Below are 23608 nucleotides of genomic sequence, written 5' to 3' on the forward strand. Positions count from 1 at the left end.
ATTACAGTTCTCTCTTCTGTCCAGCCAATAGAAAATGTCCTCTCAGGATTTCCCCCACATTTTAATTGCAATAAATAAGATTGATTGATATTGAATTATCTCTGGAGAAGAAGGGCGGAAAAATTCACGCTAGTTCTTCTTTATATTAGGGATGTCAAAATTGTCAATAATTGATATTCGAATATTCGATAACAGTATTTGAATATTCGATAAAATAAATACATTTTGCATTATTTCATCAAATACATATCTTCACTCTCCTGTCAAGAAGGTTTTATGCCACTATTTCGGAATAAAAACTCATGTAGCAATTGGTAAATGCATTGCACTTATATTTTTTTTAAATTTTCGAACATATGAAAAGTATACATCCAAATTGTACTGATTGTTTTTTGAAAATTCAAAATATTAGTATGTGATTGATAGTCTTATTAAATACATTGATATCTCTACCAAGCAGAACAATTATCTAACGGTGAAATATTAAAAGCAATTACTTTTTGCTAATAAATTTCCTGACTATGATTTTTTATTTACATAAACAAGGGATCCATGTGTTTACTGTTAACCTGTGTCCTTACAACAACACAAGCTGGTTGTAAGTAGTGGACACTATCATACAACTAATTAAGTAAACAAATAAATAAATTACTCTAATAGATACACTCTTCACACCTTTAAGGTAATCCAAGAGGAGTGTTTTTTTTTTTTTTTTAATTTTTTACAATCTTGATTCAGTTTCTAATAAAACTTGCCAGGTTTTTTTCTCTCTTTCTGATGCTTGTATACTTAAAAACGAATATTCGTCGATGAATATTCGAATATTCGAATATTCGTTGACATCCCTACTTTATATAGATCAACCTCTCTGACCTTGTCAGTGATTGGTTAAAACCGTCTGACTTGCCAGACAGAATAGAGCATGTCTCTATTCCATCTGACTTCATATCTGTCTTATGATTTTCCTATTTACACAATATGATTTGTAAGATGTGGCAAGTCACATCTTACAAATCAGATTGTGTAAATAGGGCTTAAGTCTGATTAATTGAGCTAATAAAAAAAATGCTGAATCTCAGGAATTAATCTTTATGAGATAAAACTGGAGCGCAATGGGTCATACTGCTCACACCTGAGTTACTGTGGATCTTCTTTCTTTATATTGGTAAAATTAAGATTACACATTATGGCCCATCCTTCCTTGTGTCATGATTTTTACAAACTTTAATTTACACTACATTACTAGGATTGTCCAATATTAGTTTGACTTAAGTCAAACATGGCTTTGCTGTTCTAGAGAAGAAGATTGCATGATTATGAATCAATTATGGTCAAAAGACAGATTCAATTGGTATAGTTATAAATTCAGCATGTGATATAATCTTAATAATCCATGCCTCAATAAACACAAAGTTGTGGACAATGTAAGATTCAAATAATATATACATCTTTTACTGAAAAGTACTCAAAAATGTTACAGTAATGTAAGAACCATGTTTGATTTGGGTTGCTTTTTGATAGCCCATAGTCTGGTAAGAAACAGCCCACCAAACAGTCATTTTTCTCCTATTGGTGATCAATCTCCCATATCAGAGACAAATTTTACCGACCCTTGGTTTCTTTTTGTAATATTACAGGAAACAAACATATTTTTTAGGCCTAAAGCAAAAGCACATTTGCATAGGCAATGGAGAATTTTAGTGAATATATTCCTTGCACAATTCTATAGAGTTTCTATGTGGAATTTCTCAAAGCAACTTTGTAAATAGGATACCCAAGTTGTCTGTATTGGCCATACTTCTTAATCAACTAATCCAAAAAAATTATTTAGTATTGAGTCTATAGTCAGATATAAAAATGTCATCCATGGAATTGAACAAAACAACTTTTCTCTCTCAAAATGGTCAGTAAATGCTGAATCTGATGGTCAGTTTATACTGACATCAATATTATCAATCAGGAGAAAACCGAACCATTCGTTAGACTGTGCCCAAAACTTGGCCAATTAAGATAAATAAATAGTATGTTTCTTATTCCAACCTGAGAGAAAAATAAGGTAGTTATGTAGGAAAAACGTTTAATTTTTCAAAACATTTCATTGGCAAGGACACTGTTAATTTTTTACTTTGGGAATCATTATAAAAATATTTCTGCTTAAAGTGCATAATTATGATATGCATTTTTACATACACAGAAGGGAGTGGGGTTAGGATTTCTAATAGCAAAACCAGAATTGTTTACTGCTGAAAAGATATTGGACAATATATTTTAGTGTTAAATCTAGACCCTAAAAAGGGCATGGTAATCAAGGAATCAAAAGAGCACCTTGTGTTGCGAGGGGCACTTTTAAAACAAATGTTAATGTGTTTAAAATTATATTAAACATTTATTAATATTTACATACTTTAACATGTTTAATTACTTTTAATATTCTTTCATGCTGAAATCTTTATTTAAACAAGTAATTAAAGATAAACTCATATATCTGTATTCCAATTTCCATTCAATTTTTTTTTTAAATACCAACACAATTAGCACACCTGGGCTGACCTGACAATTACTGAAACAAAAAGAATATAAAAAAGGCATTTAGATCCAAATTCCAATCAAAAAAGTAGTAAGGTTACACTTGAGAAAGTAATGGTATTAATCTAGCTGAAACATCTGCAAATATGATTAAAACTTGGAGGTTTGGTTTTTTTTGTAATCTGCTTGGACTGTGTTATTTGTGTACTAGTGCAGTCAATTTAAACATTAAACGAAAATACGAAGGGGGAGGGGCATTTTGAAAAATATATGTAGAGACATTTCTCGCTACTTGGAAAATATTCTACCAACAGGATCAAGTGAAAACTATTCTTACTCCCATAAAAATTAATGCCATGTATAATTTGTTTAAAAAAACTCTGGCTTACATTGACCCTCAGCTTGTCAAATCTATAAGTTCATTCAAAGAAACTAACTTTGTTGTTTGTTGTTTTTAAGCCTTTTTATCAAATACATTCAGTTTTTTTTTGGTACACTGTAAGTATTTCATTTAGATAAAATATCCGTTTTTTCTTCAAGTTCAACTTTATGTTTTATTCTACTTTTAGTTTAAAAAAAATTATCCTGATTTTAATTAGTTAATAGTTTTAAAGTTAATTTATCTTTGGTCTTGGGCTAATTCTTGCATAATCAATGCAATCAAATGACATTCTCTCAAGTTAAATCCTCTACCCTGACAGCCTGAGGCATGTTAATTAGCCAGGTGGCTGTGTGCGTGCGTTCAAGCGTGAAGTGATTTCCTGTCGTTGTATAAACAAAGGGATTATCAGCATGCACTGAATAAACAGAACAGCAAAGGAATATTGCCTAAACTGGGCATATTTATTAATTTTTGGTTAGAAAATAAGGGCATGGCGCCGAGGAAAAGGGGCATGGCGCCGCGCCATGCTATATGGTTAGTCGGGGAACTGGAAACAAAAATTATATCTAGGCCTTATAAGATATATTTACAGAAAATTCATTTCAATTTTAGTTTATTGACCATATTAAGGACCCTTGTGGGTAAAGAAAGAGACTGAGTACATATTCACTCTTGTATATGATGGTTATAATCATATACAGAAGAGAAAAGCACAATCAACACACACACACACATACACACAAAAGAGAGAAAGGGTTGTTTATGTCAGAATAGACAAATTCTTGTAACTTTTTTGTCTATTTTTACAATGAACATTTCGTAAAAAAAAATTCCAAATATAAATAACTTTATCAAGCTTTAAATAGCTTAATAAAGCTATCAAGCTGTATAACGAAGTCAGTAGATTGTGCTGGTCCAGCCAGACCTGTCTACAATACACAAAATACACTGAACGCTTTTGAAAACTCATGCACACTGCCACAGTATTCGCGTCTAGAAATTATCGCATATGTTTTATATAACATACTTACAATACTTTCTTAACTACAAGTCCTTTTAAAAATATTCACTGAATAACATGGTTTACGAGCAAACTTTACAAAACAACTTTGATAAAATGACAAGAAGGCGCTCTTTCAGAATAAAGGTTCAGACTAATACCCGCTTATATGCTTTGTGAAAATAATCCCTCCTACTCATTTATCTTGACCATGTTTACAAACCTTACCCCCCTTTTCTAACATTATACTCAACTGAATTTGTTGGTGGGATTTTTTTTTAAATGATCAGCTTAAACAATTGTTTTTTTTTTTATTTTAAAATTTAATTTGAAATTCAAGAGCTCTGTATTGAAACAGGGATTTGAATCATATCATTCAACTCAGAGGCTTAATAATAATTGGAAAGATGTAATGCAAATCAAATACATGTATTTAAGATTTAAGATATAAGTAGCATTTAAATTTACATTTAAATTGGATTAATCTTCAGTTCTCTATCCTATTAGTATTTTGCGCTAATTATTCGTATCTTCTCTCTGTAATTTGCATGCGGTAAATCTAGTACTTATGAGTCCCAATCTCGACCAGGACTGTGGTAGGGGGGTTAGTCCCCTCCAGTTTTGTTTTCTTCGAAGATAGACATAAAAAGGGATTGAATATTGGGGTGTAGGTTTAATTCCCCTTTTCAAAATGCAGTATATTCAAAGAAGGGGAATGGGAAGGGTTTTGAAGAAGAGAAAAAGTAGCACTGAAAGAATATGACCCCCCCCCCAATTTAAGAGGATTTTGCGTTTGGACAATATACTTTTATTTTTAAATTTTTATTTGTTTGTTAGTTTCTCAGTTTCATGTATTTGATTTTTTTCTCTTTCAATTAACCTCCCTCCTTCATTTTCAATTTGCTTCCGACGCCAAAGAGTTGATTTAATTCAAATGCATGTTTTAAAAAATCATGAAAGTAGCAGATAAAGAAATTAAATTTCTTCCAAACGATTGCAATCATGGTAACATAATTTGCGTAATATTAAATATACAAAATTTAATATGAATAGAGTAACTTATGATTTATGGAAAAAGTAACTTCTTTTTCAATCACTGAGTAAAGTTACACTAGATACACAAAAATTGTAAGTGCCCCTCCCAACCCATCTTCGCAAGCTCCGAAAACCCTTAACTTGCGAAGATGCTCCCAACTTGGCTGAAAATGGTCCGACTCAATTAAAACTGCAACTTTTTTTATTTCAAGGAAGCAATTGTTTTTTTTAATTTATTTTAATAACAAAATTTAAAATTAAGCATTAATCTTGAAATTTTTGAGTCGAGATGGGACATTTAACCCCATTCGTCTCTCAGTCTGTCCGTCCGTCACAAAACATTAACCATGGTCGTAACTTTTGAATGAGAAAATGATTATAGGATTGATTGTTTGATGTTTAATGTCCCTCTTGAGAAATTTTCACTCATGGAGACGTGTAAACCAGTAGGGTTTAGCACAGACATATTTTTTGAACATTTTAAACTTAGACAATATTAATATCATAATCATTTGTAGTTATTAATAGTGAAAGTAAAATGATATAAAGGTTTATTAAATCAGAATGTATATTATTAGTGACTCAAATTCGGTGACTATATATAACTGGAAAAAGGACTTTAATTTTGTAAACTATTATTATCTTGTTAAAACAAATTGGATTTTGTTGTTGTTCCAACACACTATAATTTGGTTAATCATTTTGTAAGTAAAATTGATCCAATAGACCAATCAAGCCCAAGTAAGTAATGAAATTTGAACGGAAATACATTGGTATTTTTAAGAGTTTTGACTAAGAGCAATAAAATTGGGAACTTTGAAGTAAATAAGCAATAGAGCTTAAGGCTAGAACTCCTGTGGTGCAGAGATGGGGACTGGGCCCATAAATATTAGTAATGAGTATTTACCTGCATTTAAGGGTGGTGCCATGTCGGGGTTCATAGGTCAACGGACAGACCTACGGACAAAGGTGGTTAGTGATGGTTAGTGATTGTACTTTTGTTTATTTATTTATTTATTTATTGGGAGTTCGGACTTCAACTCTAAGTATTTTGGACGGATCCTTTGGACATTTATATAAAAAGTGTATTTGTCTTTTCTGATCATATTTCAGGAACGAATATTTTTAAAACTATACGATCACGGAGAAATTGTAAACTTGGATTCATTTAATAAACTTTGAAAACAAAGACAAGTTTTCTTCATTGGATTACAGACGCCACCACTTGGATAGCTGCAAATTTTGTCGTATGAACTGCACTTAGGGCCATTGAGCAGGCATGGATCTTTTTTGTGCCAGCACCTACTGCGACACGGGACCTCGGTTTCTACGGACTCATCCGAAGGACGTCCACGTCCCACAGTGGGATTCGAACCCACGACGTAAAGATCAACTCCTCACTTCATGACTATAGAGCAGACGCTCTAACCACTAGCTGCCACGCGGGCAACTAGAAGAGATAGAATTTTTGCTTGTGGCAAGACCTTTCCAAATATTCTTCGATTTTTACCCTGTTACCTTGACCTTGAAGTTTGACCTACTTTTCAAAATGTTTTACAGTGTATTAAAGGTGCATTTAAAAGTTATGACCAACTGAAGTTTTAAAAGAATAAAAATGAGGGCTTTCACATTGGCGGATCCAGAGGGGGGTTCCAGGGGTTGGAACCCCCCCCTTTATTTTTTGCCAAGTGGAGAGAGAGAGAGAAAACGTTATCTGAGAAAAAATATTTGTACGTCTAACTTATGTATTGAATAGATAGATTCCCACACATTAAGTTTCCTCAATTCACCTTAATTATTACTTTTTTTTATGAGTGAATGGTAGAAAATATTTTACTTGTTTTTATAAAACTTATTTATGATATGTAACATGCAAGGTTTAATTTGATATGATATTCCCGCTGTGGCTGTGTTGGCTATATATATGTACCCTTTTTATCAAATATTTTGAAGGAAATATCATAAAACTCTTTGTTTTAAACCCCATCCGCATCAAGATCACACCCCATTTTTTTCAAATTCTAAAAGAAAATTCTTTTTTTTACCACAACATAAGATCTTTCAATACGTGTGTGAATCTTTGCTTGAGAGTTTGTATGCGGGGGGGGGGGGGCACAACCCTGGACCCCCCCTTTCAAAAATTGCTGGATCCGCCCCTGTTTCATATAACAAATGTTTATTACCTGTGATAAGACATTCCATAATATACTATAATTTATGACCTGTTACCTTGACCTTGAAGTGTGACCTACAGTCTACTTTTTAGAAATGTTTTTTTTTTCTTTAACTTTTGATTGAGTAGAGATAGGCCTTTCGTTTTTGACAACAATTCTTTGTCTTTGCTCTAATACACGTAAATGGACTTGTTTCATCGAATGGCTATATCCAATCTGAATAAAATCCAATTTTTGATTTGCTCCAAAATCCTTATGGTGGCGAATATTAGAATTTCGAGCGAGCAAGAGCGGTTTTCTTCTCCATTCCTCACCGGCTTTGTATCTTACTAGAATTACCGCATTCAATTTAAATTTTGATCGGACTCGGATTTTATTGTTCAACTTCCTGTTATTTTTTTTTCTCCTTAGCCAAGTTTTTAGCTTTTAAATTTATTGAAGGATAAAAGATCAGTAGCCTCGGTATATGTTTAGATTAAAAGTAAGTAAATTGTTGCCATCTTCTACCAAGGATATGGCTATTGTGAGGTACAATGGAAGAACGCGTTCTAATTAGTTGGATTTTGTTTCAGCCACCTTGATGATTGTATTCCAAAAGAATGTTTTTCAAGGGGTGTTACAATAGGAAAAATGATGTTGCATAACGTATCTTATTGTACCATTCATCCAGTAATACCATCTATTGTATGAGAAGTATTTAAAACACTGTAGTAGCAGAAACTGTAGCTCTTTGGTTGATTGCCAATTCATGGATGCTATACTTTAAGCAGAGGAACTACTTGAGGAATGCATATAATGAAAGAAATAATACCTAATACACCTTCGATTGATATGACATAATGCTAAAACTATCTTTAATTTCAATGTCGTAGACAGCATACATGTTAACTCTACTGATTTAGGCAAGAGTCGACCGCTTTTTCACTCCATCTTCCACGTACCGCTTTTACCAGGGAATACATGTCCCTGGCATACTATACTAACTAGACAATGATTCCTTATATTTCCATTTTATTGTGAAATAAAATTGTAGATTTAGATTTTAAAAATAAGACTAATAGATTTAAATTACACGAGGATTCCCATGCCAATTTCAATAGTCCTGGCCCACTGATGTCAAACACAAAGACTGCCACACGAGAATTACATGCACATTAGGCCTCCATAGCATTAGACAAGAAGACAGATGCGTATGAGATTTATATGCATGTAAGTCCTCCTTTGCTCCTGACCTATTGATTTACCTAATTTACATTACATTAGAATTGTCAAGAAATCAACTCCACTAACTATCAAAGAGTTATCACAGAGAAAAAAAATTAGAAATGGAAATATTTTTGAATCCCCTGGTATGTTTATCAGACCCCTGTAAATATAGCCAAAAATAAGTCACTTTGTCTCCCCGATTTTTGCTTTTAATATTTTAATTTCACGATCAATCCATTTTCAAGCTATAAATTTTAAATAAGAAAATCAAAATATTTGATTAATCAAAATCCTCCAAAATTCTTTGGACCTTTGACACATTCTGAAAAACAACTCATGGCCAATTCATGGAATTCTTGGTATTGCAAAAGAAGAATAAGCTTTATCGATGTGTAGATTTCAGTTTGAATTTCCCATGGTCTTTTTTTATTACTACAGTATTAGAGTAAAGATGTATCTGAACTCAATATCATGTCGCATGAATTTGTCACTTTTTAAATTTATATTACTATTTAATTATAGGAGATAATTGATGTCTCTTTACCACAATGGAAGAAAGCAATCCACCTGGAAAAGATCAAAATAATGAGCCAGAAAAAGCAGAGGAGAAAGCTAAGAATCAAGTAACATCACAAAAGAATCAATCTGCAAATGCCACCTCTAGAAACCCACAACCATCTTCCTTAGGTGCCTCGGCTTTATCCACAGAGGGAGAAAACAGTCAGCACTATGGCAGTGTCTTACCTTCAAAGCATCCTGAATCTCGTGCACATAACCTCACCACTGTAAGCTCCCCTACCGTCCCCCTGTCCACCAATTCACTGTGCTCTAGTCCTACTTGTCTGCCACTTGCTTTGGCTGCTGGATCTCTCTCATCAGGTGCTAACAGTCTAACAGACTTTGAAAAACAGGTAAAAATATCAACAGGTTACTGTACAATGTGATCTTGGCCTGATTGGGTTGAGATGTTTCTTATATACTGGGTAATTTGAAACATGTGTTTTTGGTTGAATTTAAACTAATATGAACTATAAATTCTATAATACCAATCTTAATTTATTTTGAATATGAATAATGAAATATTAAGAATTTTCCTGATATCTCTTTAATATCTATTGATATACATTATACATTATACATTGTATACATTATTTATCAGCTAATGTAAGAATGACTTTGTGCTGAATGTTAAGGAAAAAAAATGAAAATCTCTGTTCCATTTAAATCAAGATGTGATGTTGCTTTTTCAAAGGAAATCAAACCAACTTACCCGGGTAAGTTTTCAAATGTCAAAACTTGTATGATTTACGCTATGTTTATTATAGGTGATAAATGCAACCAGTGGATCTATAGGACATGGTAATGCCCCGTACAACTGGCAATCCACAAAGACCTCAGTCAAAGAGCGCTTACACTACCTATATAACACAGAAATAATGTGTGACATCCACTTCCTTGTCGGAACCTTGCCCAATCAACAAAAGATACCGGCCCACAAATTCATTCTGTCTGTCGGGAGTGCTGTGTTTGATGCCCAGTTTAATGGACCAATGGCTACTTCAGATGAAGTTATTGAAATCCCTGATGTTGAACCTGCTGCGTTCTTGGCTTTACTAAAGTTTCTGTATTCTGATGAAGTCACAATTTGCTCTGATACTGTGATGACAACTTTATATACTGCTAAGAAGTATGCAGTCCCTGCATTGGAGAAAGCATGTGTGGATTTCCTGAAGCGCAACTTGAGTAGTGATAATGCTTTTATGTTGCTGACCCAGGCACGGCTCTTTGATGAACCTCAGTTAGCAGCTCTCTGTTTGGAGACCATTGATAAAAACACTTCTGAAGCCATCATGGCAGACGGTTTTACGGACATTGACAATGATACACTCTGCGTAGTTTTAGAAAGAGATACACTGGGCATCAGGGAATGCAAACTGTTTGCAGCAGTGTGCAGATGGGCAGAAGCTGAGTGCACTAGAAGAAATTTGGCTCAAACCTGTGAAAATCAGAGAAATGTTCTGGGAAGGTCTTTGCGTCTTATTCGGTTTCCACTGATGAATGTGGAGGAGTTTGCTCAGGGAGCGGCTCAGAGTGGTTTACTGGAGGACAGAGAGGTGGTTCAGCTCTTTCTCTACTTCACTGTCAATCCCAAACCTCAGATCAGCTTTCTGGACGTACCCCGGTGTTGTCTTACTGGAAAGGAACAAGTGGTGTCCCGCTTCTGTCAGATAGAAAGTCGCTGGGGATACAGTGGTACAAGTGACAGAATTAGGTGAGTAGTTTACAGTGGCACTAGTGACAGAATTAGGTGAGTAGTTTACAGTGGCACTAGTGACAGAATTAGGTGAGTAGTTAACAGTGGCACTAGTGACAGAATTAGGTGAGTAGTTTACAGTGGCACTAGTGACAGAATTAGGTGAGTAGTTTACAGTGGCACTAGTGACAAAATTTAAAGGCAGATCCCCCCCCCCCAAAAAAAAAGCACCACTTATTAAGTTATTTGTTAGAATTTCCTCAATTTTCCAGGGGCTTTGCCACTGGACCCCCACCATTCATTCTATTCCTTCAATGCATGTATTTATTCTGACTTCTATATCATTCTTTTTAGATTCATGGTGAACAGGAGGATCTTTGTGGTTGGGTTTGGTTTGTATGGGAGTATACATGGACCAACAGAATACCAAGTCAACTTACAGGTCTGTCAATAAATACTTACTCTTTACCACCAACTCTTTATAAAGAAAAAAGTGTGATGATGATTCATGTATTGAGATTTCCTGATGATGGAATTGCATATATATGTTGCTTGTCATTGAAGATAATTTGGTTTTTAGAGGTCTTCTATTGATGATTAATTTGTGTTAATGCTTGACAGGTGATTCAGTCTGATTCTCTGAAAGTTATGGGCCAGAATGACACAACCTTCCTTTGTGACGGGACAAACAACACCTTCAGAGTGATGTTTAAAGAACCAGTGGAAATTCTGCCAAACATCAGCTACACAGCCTGTGCTACACTTAAGGTAAATATGATTGATACTACAGGCACAAAACAGCAGCCAGAAAAAAAAAAGCATACAGGTTCTAATATTGAAATACCGTATAAGCAGAATTTTTAGCGAGTATTTAATTTTGGCATTATTAGCGAGGGTGCCAAGATCGCTAAAATCGAATATCGCGTAAAATTAATTGCGCTTTATTTGTTATAGCTTCTTTAGTGAGATTTTTAGAATCGCTAAAATTACAGCTCACTAAAAATAAATTACCAATTTTTAAGGACAAATCGCTAAATTTGCGTCTCGCTAAAATTTCCATTTATATGGTACCAAGTACATTGGAATCCCGTTATTACAACTTGCTTTTTCATAATAAAATATATAGTTCCAGTTAAAATCCATTAAAAACAACATTTGGACATTTTAAACATTTTATTTCTTTTGAAGGGGATGTGTGTTTTTCATTCTGTTTCTAAAACACTGACACATTATTTTATAAAGAACTTAAATTTCATCTTGCTTTAACATGTATATGAATGTATAACCTCTGTGTAATTTTATAGGGTCCAGATTCTTACTACGGTGCTAAGGGACTGAGGAAGGTTACTCATGAATCTGTGTCAAGTGGCAAAGTAACATTTCAGTTTACTTATGCCTCGGGCAACAACAATGGAACTTCGGTGGAGGATGGACAAATCCCAGAAATAATCTTTTATACATAGGCAGTCTCTCTCTACATATACACTAGACCTCTACTACACACATTTAAACAGCTGTAAACTTTCGTCTTTGACATAAAATTACACAGCTGTGATACACCCTACTACAAAAATATTTACAAATGTAAAATCATCTCCTGCACATAGAGTTAATATGGAGGTAAAAGCTTTCTTCTCACCAAGTCAGAGTAACTGGTAACAACCAAACCTACACGCCGATTTAAGACAACTGTAAACAACCCATACATCTCTAAATATTGGGCACAGACGTTTAATCAGCCTTCTGACAAGGAGAGTGAACACAGTAATGGAGAGCCCTGACTACCAGAGTCAATTTTTTTCACAATTCAAGGGCTACTAAATGTCTTTGTATAGGGATGAGGTTTAATACATACAATTTAACTTCAAATCTCAGACACCAAAAAATCATTTATTATGGTAATGTCAAAGGGATTTTTTTCTTCATGTATTTTAACTTTAGTACCTCAAATACTTGGAAACTGAAGTTTTTTCTTGGTCCCATAGATGAGATGAAATGAGAAGGTTTGACAATATTTATACACATGTGATACTTCTGTGCATTGGCTTTCAAGCATTGTGATATAATATAGATTTGTAACTATTTATCTGTATCTAAGATATTTTTTAATGAATTCTCTGAGTGTAGTTTCACGGTACATGTTTATGTTGAACACAAGAATGTGAACATGTTCAGAAATGTGGCAGGTTTAGGTATACCACAATTGTATTTACTATTCAGTTTAAACTTTTTGGATGATATATTGCTATCAAGGACTTTAATGTATTAAAATTAATATTTAAAAACAAGTTATTACTGTAAATCACCTTTTATTCGAGTGCTAGAAATATCCGCAAGTTCCGCGATCTACTCTAACTTGCGAATATTAATCGCCGCGAACCATTCATTTATTTATAAGTATAAATAAGTATTTGTAAGTATTTGTAGAGAACGTTTCCCCATTCGTGAAAATTAATCCTCACGGATTGATTTCAAATTGACGAATCGTGAACAAAAGATGATGCGAATAATAGTTGGTTTACAGAATTAGATACTGTTCTTGACTTGACTTTTTGATAACCTAATTCTAGCTTTGAAAGAGTTAATGTTTGCTATTTATTTGACACAATTAACAAAACATGTATATCTTTTTTCATTGATGTGTTTGTCTACAAATGTAGTTTTGAATTTTAGAATTTATTGTCCATCGTTTTATTCGATCGTTGGTCCATTCAACTGATTTTCCAATAGTCAACTATTCATTGACATGCCTATTTACAGTACATAGCATTTTCCCCCATATTTATTTAAAGAGTTTGGTTGTCATGGAAGTCATTTTCTTTTGTCATGATAACATTTAGCTCTTCAGTGTGCATAATGTATGTTTGTCTTTTATTTATTTTGATAAATGTTATAAATATTAATGATTCAATTAAAAATTACCTGTTCTTTAAAATTATCAAGAACTCTTTATGTCATGATATATGATGCACGAGAAGTTTTATGTATCACTGTAATCCTATATGTATACAATCTGTGTTGAAAGGCTATTTATTTAAAATGTTCACGGGTTTCACACATTTTGACTACTTAATGTATACTGTAGATTCCTTATTTTTTGCGAGTTATTATTGTGAATGGGCTTTTGGACATCAAATCGTGAGAATAATAATTCGATTAAGAGATTTTACATGGATTTCAGCACCATAAAAATAAAAGCGAGTAATTGTATTTGGCGAGCAGTGTGTCTCACAAAATTAGGCGATAATTAATTCCATCCATATATTTAGGTATCTACAGTAGTTTACTCATCAACTGCTAGCCTTTGAATAGATACATATGTACTTTTTCAATGGCTGTTACCCATTCACTTTTAAAGTGCCCTCACAAGAAATTTTCTTGGAAAAAAATTAATTTAATTTTATTCTTTCAAAGCTCTGACATTATATTATTAAAAGGAAATATAATTGCATCAAACAGCATCAGAACATTGTTAAAGTTTTTGTGTTCTATGGTAGGGTGTCAGCAAATCATTGTTCTTCTTATTGCTCTCAATCCATACATTTATTTCATGTAATTTAGTGCATGGGACGTACTCAAATTTGAGGAAAATTTTTAAGTAGCATGAATTAAATAATATCAAGAACTAGAGGCAGGATACATTTCATGACGTTAATGGCATTCTCAATTTCTAGTTTAGTGTAGGGGATATTTTTATCACTTCCTTCATGTAGAAACTATTATATGAATTATTACTAGTAATTAGTGAGAAAAACAAATATTAACTTCAGTGCCCCAAAATTATGTACATGTGGATGGTTAAAATTTGTGGAGAAAAATTATGTCAGTGAGCTAGTTTCAGAAGAAATTGTCGAAGAAACAGACATAACTATATTGAACAAGTATTAGGATAAATATTTTGGATTTTCAAAAATATACAAGAAATAGGGAAATAAATATAAATGAGTGTAAAGAATAATATTTAATATGCATTTGAATGTTATAGATCTAAGATTGGTCTTCCATATTGAGATGAAATCATTAAGATACTCTTTGTTTGTATTAAAGTGCATGCCGGAGTAACAAGTTACCAGTATGTTACCTATTGTTGGGAATCTGAATGCTTTTGTTTGATATTATACAAGAAAAAAGGCATATGAATATCATTTGCCATGACTGATTATTTGAAAATAACTCCATGAAGACATATAATGTAAGTGCTATTATAGAGTTTACATATGTATTGTAAATAGTGATATGAAAATGGTCAATCTCATGGAAATCTCTTAATAGATTTTAATTTTCAGTCTAGCCAAATTAAAGTGACTAATCACATCATTAAATCACTTTAAATTTCTTAAATTATAAACAGCATGCATTTCATTCAATATTAACAAATTATTGTATAAAAAAAGAAATAAAGCTTAAAATGTCAAAAAACTGTGTTATTTCATAAAATATGAATATAACAAAAAGGGATCAAGTCCATTGATGCAATACAAGGTGGGAGCATATCAAACATGGATCTCTAAAAACATCAGAGGTGGGATCAGGTGCCATGGAGGCGTAAACATTTCTTGTCAACTCATTACACCTACCATGTTCTCCCAATTGTCATGATCGAGCAAATGGAAGATCAGTATGAAAGTAATGAGCTAACAATTTGAAAGAAAAAAAAATATATAATTTTGATAGGTTATATTTGCTGACAAAGTCATTGTTTTGACTGTATAGAATATGTGAATTAAAATATTGACTTTTAAAGGTACTTGGACACAGATTTGAAGTTGATATTTTCTCTATAATATTACGACATATATTTTAATAGCATTTTACACAAAAATTAATAAAAAAACTTATTTCATTTAAAAGTTATTAAAACTTCAAATTTTTGGCGGGTTTGATTGTCACATCCTTGCACTTTCACAATTTTTAACCTTATTCTTAATCCTTAGGAAAAGTGGTAATCTTGTTGTGTATTAATGAGAAATATTAAAACTTTTATCCAGAAAAATAATTTTATTCAGAGTAGAAATGTAAGAAATCAAATTAAACTCCTTCACAAGTATCGTCATTCAGGGCTAAGAGTTGTGTACAGAGTTTAGCAAATCGAGCACACTCGTGTTATGTACACAGTTTTTGTAAACGGCACGAGTTCTGTTATTGTTGATGTTTACAATTCACCGGGTGCATTCAATTGTCACAGTCTGCTTACCACAACTGCACGGACTGACAATATATTGTGTGTTTGTTTTGCTTTCGAACATGTCTACTCTGAATTTTCTGGATTATAGTATTAATATTTTTCATTTATACACAACGAGATAGTAACTTTTCCTATGGATTAAGAATAAAATTAATTTGTGAAAGTACAAGGATGTGTCAATCAAACCCGCCAAAAAATTTGAAATTTTAATACCTTTTATATGAAATAAGATTTTTATTTAATTTTTGTGTGAAATGCTATTAAAATATATAAGTCGTAATATTATAGAGAAAATAATAACTCCAAATCTGTGTCCAAGTACCTTTAACGAGACTGTTGATATCCTTCTTTTATCAACTTATTTGTCAATAGCTTGTCTCATTTTTGAAATTGCTTTTATGTATGTAGAGCATGTTCTTGAATATCAAATCAGCTGGGAAAAAAGAACTCTTTATGCATGTTATAATATTCATTAGAAAATGTTTATAATTTGCTACATGAAGGGAAGTAGATGATAAAAAAGTTTGAAATAATGTTTATCATAGATTTTTAATTGTTTTGGGTTATCATTACCATCTTTTTCTAGTAAAATATCCAAATGTGAAACATGTTTCAGACTCTTTGGTATCTTTTATACATGTACTGAGTTCAAAGGGATGAATGTTAGGTAATAAAAATGAACATTTTGAAATGATTTTCATAAATTTAGAAAATCTTTGACACTGTACACGTGATGAATTAATATATTGTTTAATTTTATTATGAGAACTCGGATGAACCACTTGCAAATTAACAAATGGTGAAATCTAATTATAAAAATCTATTGATCATGCAACCACCTTGCGATTTTAATTTAATCGTCATGATTTAATTGATGCCTAATTCATTTTGCAATATTAAGAACGTTGTAAATAATGATTCTCTACAATGCACAAATCTTAATTAAATTCGCATTTAAAGACCTCTATAAAGAAAAAATTGAATAATTAATATAAACTGGACCAGCTTGTACTGCTAAACATATATGCTAAATTCAGCATGTTCATCCGAATTATAATTATACGTCTGAATCTGGGCAAGAATATAAAGCAATCGGATTCTTCTTTTTTAATGTCCTTTCATACAAATGAGCTGTTCTTCGATAAACAGTGCTTTATTGTCGTAAATGTCGCAGGGAGGTGTTCTTTCAACTTTTCTCTATCTTGTTTTCATTAACGACATGTTAGATGAACTACAACCCAAGAACTCAGACCATACTAGTGCCGTTGTATTCGATAACAATTACCACTCTCCAGCTCTCGCAGATGACATCGCATGCATTGCACTCTCTCCCTCATCTCTAAAGTCGATGATGAACATTGCGTACCGATATGCCTGTCTATGGCGTTTTGAATACAACGCTTCTAAGTCAAGCATCCTGCAGTTCCGTGCTAAAGGCCAAAGTCATCCTGCAGAAAAAGACATTAACTTAGGAGACTCTAAAATACAATACGGAAACGTCTATGAACATCTAGGAATTCCTATTAGCAACAATACTAAATCAAGATTTTGAGTCATCAACGCTTGCTCCAAGGGTTGGAAATCATTCTACGCATTAACTGACATGAATATATCTCTGGTAAACCCTCAGACGATGTCTCATCTCTATAGAACCATAGTCATGCCATCCGTTCTTTATGGTTGTGAACTGTGGAACCACATGGTGAACCAAGATATAAGACGCCTCAACACACTCCAACACGGAATATGCAAACAAGTTTTGAACCTTCCTTAACTTACCAGATCAGATATTTGTGAACAACTCATGGGTCTTCTACCAATCACTGCGGAAATTGATACCAGGAAACTTCTTTTCTTTGGCAGACTTTGTAGACTAGATCTCAACTATCTTTCAAAAAAGATCTTTACATCACGCCTTTTCTCCTTCCTCTATCAACTAACTGGAACTAGAGACCAAATGGGATTCATTCCGGATGCATCGTTCCTTCTTCAGATGAACTCTCACATTACTTGAATACCTGGCTCTCTTCTGGATCGTTCCCATCAAAATTATCATGGAAATCTATAGTGCGTTCAGCTGTTCACAAAAACCACACTCTCCAACGCAACGATCGAACTGAGTTTGATCCAGACTTTCTCAGATTTAATGCTATATTTTGTACATCGAAACCATTCAACATGTGGAAAATTGCAGATTCTTTCAACGAAATTCGAAACTTTAAATTCATATGCAAACTTATTGCATCAAAACCCGCTCAAAATCCGTTTACATGCATGTCATGCGATTATCCCATTACAGACGTTTTTTCACATACGACAATATCCTGTCCAGCCCTCTTGAACCAACAAAACATATGGTGGAACTCTCTCTCAGAATCGTTTACCGTTCACCTTGAAGCTGAACTATGTGGTCTTCCTGAAGATGAGTTATTCAACATTCTTCTTGGAAGACCACCACTTACAATCTTGTTAGCAGAAAAAGAAATCCAGTTTAGAAAACTGAATTATGTACACATCGTCTCCTCTTGTGCACTCTACAATAGACAGTGCAATCTTAGATTTGTAAATGGATAGCCCCCCACCGCCCCCACTCCCTGCTTGGATGGCTATCCTTTACATAAAATAGTGTATCATATGTGTAATATTTTCTTTTTTTTTCAGTTTTGTGTATTTTTGTTCTTTTTTTTGTTCTTTCTTTTTATTACTTACAATATGTTTTTTTTTTTTTCCTCACATTGTGATTGAGTTATAATTTATATGTAATTGTCATGTCAAAAATCTCTGTAACAGAGGAAATAAAAGATGAATGAATTATGAGAACTCGGATGAACCACTTGCAAATTAACAAATGGTGAAATCTAATTATAAAAATCTATTGATCAACCACCTTGCGATTTTAATTTAATCGTCATGATTTAATTGATGCCTAATTCATTTTGCAATATTAAGAACGTTGTAAATAATGATTCTCTACAATGTACAAATCTTAATTAAATTCGCATTTAAAGACCTCTATAAAGAAAAAATTGAATAATTAATATAAACTGGACCAGCTTGTACTGCTAAACATATATGCTAAATTCAGCATGTTTATCCGAATTATAATTATACGTCTGTATCTGGGCAAGAATATAAAGCTGCTGGAGAGAAAACCACCCTTGCAAGAAATGAAAGAATTTGTAGAATGTGCGACATGAACTGTGTGGAAGATGAGATACACTCACTGATTGAATGTCCATTATATAAGCATGATAGAGATGACTTTTTTAATATTATTGCTAAAAGTAATAAAAATTTCTACACTTTAACAAATAAAGAAAAATTTTTATGGATTATGTCTAATGAAGATGACATGTTGCTTATCAAGCTGGGTAATTTTTTAATCAATATCTTTAAAATAAGAAATAGCAAATTATGCAATGTTAAACAAAGAAACAAATAAATACAAAAGAGTAATATATAGAAATACTTTAAACAAACTTTTATTTACAGTATATTGATTATGTATGTTGTAATCCCCAACTGCTGTAACATCATTTATCTTTTGTTAGTTACTGCTATCAATTTTGAATTTCTGCTTGTATGTTTTTTTTTTCCTTAATTATTACTTGTATGCCCTGATGGGCCCCAAATTGGTATTAATAAATCTTATCTTATCTTATCTTATCTTATAAAGCAATCGGATTCTTCTTTTTTAATGTCCTTTCATACAAATGAGCTGTTCTTCGATAAACAGTGCTTTATTGTCGTAAATGTATGATCCTCTCCAATTCTTTGTATGAATCACAATTTCTATTTTTGTATTTTCTATTTTTAACTTTTTTGATCGGGATCGTTCATCAGGTGTTAACAAAAAATGTTCCAAGAAAATTGTAACTTGCACATGTAAGAAAAAATAGATTGATAAATTTTTCATGCCACCAAATCTGTGAGTGGGTTAATATCAAAGAGAGTTGCAAATCCTTGAATCCGCTTGTTTTATTTTTTGAGATCGGGATCGGGATTTCAAATATTAATTATTTGATAGTGTGGAACTTTCTTACGAAACACAGTATTAGAATTGTCCGATTTTTCAAAGGAGAAATGAATTAGTAAAGATTGATTAAAGAATAATTATTTAATTTTTATGATATTGTTCGAACAATACATCTAGGATATGTAAATAAGGTAAGTCATGCGAAGTTCTGTAGCTTCAGATTATAGATCTACATGTATTTCTGCTTGACCTTTACTTGTAGTTACTAGTTGTAAACATGTCACTGCACCGGTGTAACCGTGGAAAGGGAAATGTGAACTTGAGCAGTTTGATACAGAAATAAACCCTGGAACAAAGTATTCTTTAAGTAGATAACGGTTTTATTTTTAAGTATTATGCGGATATACTTCTTTTACCAAGCATTTCAGGTTTGATTTGATGCACAACTCCACCCCATTTATTTATGCAGGGTTGTTCCTTAAAATTGAAACAGAAGAGGGGGAGGTTAAAAGTAGAAGGGGATCTGGGGTTTCTATCTTAATGGGGAGTTAAGGAGGATTTAGGTTGAATACCAAAATAAATGGGGTATTACATTATTATAATAGGCAGAGAAAATCCCTGGCCCCTGGGTCTTAAGACTTAGGGTCAACCCTGACCAGTGAATTTCTTTTTTCTCATTTAGCGTAATTAATAACTTACCTGGTACTTATTTATTTTTTTTTTTGAAAATTAGAATGTTCAGTAACTTCTTCTACAAGCATGGACATTTTTGTGCCAGTCGACCATGGGAGGTCATTCTCACCACGCTCACCCTCTCAGCCTGTTTGGCCTCCGTAGGAATTATCACAACACCTGACAAAGTGTGTGGGTGGAACTATGAATGTGAAAAACATCAGGTAAAACAATCATTCAATTATACTTATTTATGAAAACATCATAGAAAAGAAGAAGAAATCACTAATAATCATTAACAGAAACATTAGTGTATTTATACATGGTAATAAATATCAGCTAATTAATTAATTGTATTTGAAACAGCACACAGAGAAAAGCAACAATGATCACATTTTCCTGCCAATCATCAAACTGTCAGCAGTGCTCTACACTTATCTACAGTTTAGAAATCTTCGTAGATTTGGAACCAGATATCTTTTAGGTATTTACTTAGTTATAAAAGTATTGATGTTTTTACTCATTGTTTGGGTAAAGCCCACACAAAGAAATAAATTTTAAACTATAACCCTTCTTGTTTTGGAAGGGGGGGGGGGGGTTCTGTCTTCCTAACAGAAATTAAAACTAGTGAAAAGAAACCGTTGCTTGAAGCACCAAAAAAATATTTATTTTAGGCCATAATAAAAATATTCCTAGATTCTCATCCCTGCCCGCCCCGATTTTATACCCCCGCCTCAATTTTTTTTATTTCTGTTTTACTTCGTCTTAATTCTGATCGGGATTGGTACTCGCCTACCATTCTACTTTCGTTTTAAATCCCACGAAAGTCGACATGATTTTGACAGCTGAAAAGATGGTAATTGCTGTAATACATGTGTATATATTTTAAACAAGGGTCATTTGTTGAAAAAGATTGGTGATGATGTGAAGTAAGAGATAATTGAACCTTTACTATGACTTTTATTCAGGTATTTTAGATAAAATTACACCGATTGACTAGGTCAATAAAAAAATTGCAAAATTGAAAAAAAAAATATATAAAATAAAAGCCGCCTGCCCGCCTCGATTTTTAAAAAAAATTCGGATGAGAATCTAGCAACTTATTTATTATGGCCTTATAATTTTATTTTATATTTTTCAGGTATATCTGGGATATTTACCGTATCTTCCAGTCTTGTGTTCAGTATTGCTATCATCAAAATGTTTGGCAATGATCTCTCAGGATTGACGTAAATATTTTTTTACTTTGTACATTTTTAAGTTTCTTATTGGTAATAGACAAACACTTTCTTCAGATAATGAACCAAATAAATCAAAGGGGTTTTCTTCATCCTTATATTGTATGAGAGGGTTTTACACAATTCTGTATTGTATTTAGGGAAGCTTTGCCATTTTTCCTATTGCTCATTGACCTCTCTAAGGCATGTGCCCTGGCCCGCTTTGCCCTGAATTCTAAAAGCCAGGAGGAAGTTCAGGAGAACATTGCCCATGGAATGTCTAGACACGGCCCAGTCATGACATTAGATGCTATTTGTGAGATTCTAGTCATTGGAGTAGGCACTTTATCAGGTAAACAGGTCACTCTTTGAACCTTGTTCTTCGAACAGTACATATTTTCTTAAAGATGACTTTATAAGTAAAATTGCATGCAGAAAAAATCTCAGTGTATATCTTTACAGAGTACAAATTTTAGAAATGTCTGACATTGTTTTATTTATAGTGATGAGCATCATTTTAACATATTATTTCTTGTTTTCTGTTCCAGATGTCACCCATTTAGAGATGATGTGTTTCTTTGGTTGTTTGGCTGTTTTAGCTAATTACCTGGCATTTATTATGTTGTATCCTGCGTGTCTGGCTTTGTTCCTAGAGGTAAGCAGAGTCTCTTCTATTTATGTATTGATTAGTATCTTGGAGAGGTTTCATGAAGATCATAAATCATATGCATAAAGGATATTATAAACAATAGGTAGCAAGGAAGAGAGGTAAAGGCAAGGGATTGAAGCACCTACAGCAGCTTGCCCAGATTTTACATGAAGAAGAGAAAGATGTGAGACCAAACCCAGTCACTCAGAATGTCAAAATCATTATGGTTAGTATGACTGTATATACATTGTGTGCAGCCTTTGATTTCAAGAATGTTGTTATTCAAATTTTTGAGGAATATCTGTTCTGATGATGTTCCTGTATTAGTGAAACTATGAATTTAATTTTTATTTGGATCTGTATTAATTGATTATTTAAGTGAGTTTAAATAGAGAAATATTTTGACAGATTTATAGTTCTGTGAAAACAGCAAGAGTAAAACTGCTGCTAAAATAAGACAGTGTACGGTATTACAAATGCACTTGATATGTTATGTAGAGACCTAGGTTTTTTTTAATTTCTGTTTCCTTTTTTTAGTCTGCAGGTCTGCTGATGGTCCACTTCCACAGCCGCTTTATGGCAAATAAGAAAACCATGGATATGATTGGAAAAGATATGGCCAGCACCCAGTATAGGGAACCCAATGTTTCACTGTGGTCCTTCTACATTCAGAGGTATTATATCTCTATAAATATACTATTTTTTAATTGAGAGAAGTAGGAGAGAACTGTTATTGGGGGAATGGATCTAGCAGATTTGGAAGGAAATAACTGTCCTTGAAATTGTAGAAAATAATTAAACTGTCCTCCTCTTGGAAGGAAATAAATTATCAGCTTTGACACATGATACCTCCTCCCCCTTCCAAATCAGGTTGCTGTCCCCTTCAAAAAAATTGTGTGATTTTCAATGTAAATCTCAACTGTAAAAACTTGTTATGAATAAAACATTTATAACATGTACACCATTTAAGTACTTGAATGATAAAATCACACTTTTCGTACCTACTGAAGGTTCATGCATGTGCCCATTTGTAATGGACTTTCTTTTTTATGCAGATTGTTCACAGTAAAGGCAGATTCTACTTTCACTTTGGCTTTGGCCATCTTTCTGATAGTAAAGTATGCATTTTATGATGACAACTCCATGGAATATGATCTTCTGATGTCTTCCACAAGTAGAGAAACCCCCGAAGTAGCATCACCAGCGTCCACACCTAAAGATTTAGATCAGCTGTGCAACGGTATGTTTGCTATTTTATGAATTACATGTAAGCTTTATGCAATTTTTCCTTTTTTCTCATTTTGTTTAATTTGATGAAGCAGTGAAATTTAG

The 23608-nt window shown here is 33.0% G+C and overlaps 2 protein-coding genes across 2 annotated transcripts in view; both read left to right on the forward strand.

The window, feature by feature from the left end:
• The first annotated feature begins 7477 nt into the window (after positions 1 to 7477).
• On the forward strand, positions 7478 to 15006 carry LOC134233892 (BTB/POZ domain-containing protein 1-like). Its single transcript, XM_062715943.1, has 6 exons — positions 7478 to 7598; positions 8846 to 9234; positions 9649 to 10595; positions 10932 to 11019; positions 11199 to 11345; positions 11882 to 15006. Exons 2-6 carry the CDS (start codon positions 8872 to 8874, stop codon positions 12038 to 12040), a joined length of 1704 nt encoding a protein of 567 aa, XP_062571927.1. The 5' UTR covers positions 7478 to 7598; positions 8846 to 8871; the 3' UTR covers positions 12041 to 15006.
• Positions 15007 to 19768: 4762 nt separating this feature from the next.
• Positions 19769 to 23608, forward strand: part of LOC134233900 (3-hydroxy-3-methylglutaryl-coenzyme A reductase-like) — a 14064-nt gene continuing 10224 nt past the window's right edge. The window contains exons 1-9 of the mRNA XM_062715955.1: positions 19769 to 19929; positions 20472 to 20634; positions 20777 to 20894; positions 21552 to 21639; positions 21789 to 21979; positions 22176 to 22282; positions 22380 to 22502; positions 22814 to 22950; positions 23332 to 23516. Of these exons, the coding sequence (XP_062571939.1) occupies positions 20473 to 20634; positions 20777 to 20894; positions 21552 to 21639; positions 21789 to 21979; positions 22176 to 22282; positions 22380 to 22502; positions 22814 to 22950; positions 23332 to 23516 (1111 nt within the window). The 5' untranslated portion in view covers positions 19769 to 19929; position 20472. The remainder of the gene's footprint in view (positions 19930 to 20471; positions 20635 to 20776; positions 20895 to 21551; positions 21640 to 21788; positions 21980 to 22175; positions 22283 to 22379; positions 22503 to 22813; positions 22951 to 23331; positions 23517 to 23608) is intronic.

The sequence above is a fragment of the Saccostrea cucullata genome, unplaced genomic scaffold (assembly GCF_032062105.1).
Source record: "Saccostrea cucullata isolate Sc308-1 unplaced genomic scaffold, CSIRO_AGI_Scuc_v1 ctg723, whole genome shotgun sequence".
Lineage (NCBI taxonomy): Eukaryota > Metazoa > Mollusca > Bivalvia > Ostreida > Ostreidae > Saccostrea > Saccostrea cuccullata.

Excerpts from the sequence above, each read along its gene's own strand:
- LOC134233892 (XM_062715943.1), top strand. The coding sequence starts at position 8,872 with ATGGAAGAAAGCAATCCACCTGGAAAAGATCAAAATAATGAGCCAGAA. Across the intron at positions 10,596-10,931 it reads GGTACAAGTGACAGAATTAG|ATTCATGGTGAACAGGAGGA; the intron begins GTGAGTAGTTTA and ends CATTCTTTTTAG. Across the intron at positions 11,020-11,198 it reads AATACCAAGTCAACTTACAG|GTGATTCAGTCTGATTCTCT; the intron begins GTCTGTCAATAA and ends AATGCTTGACAG.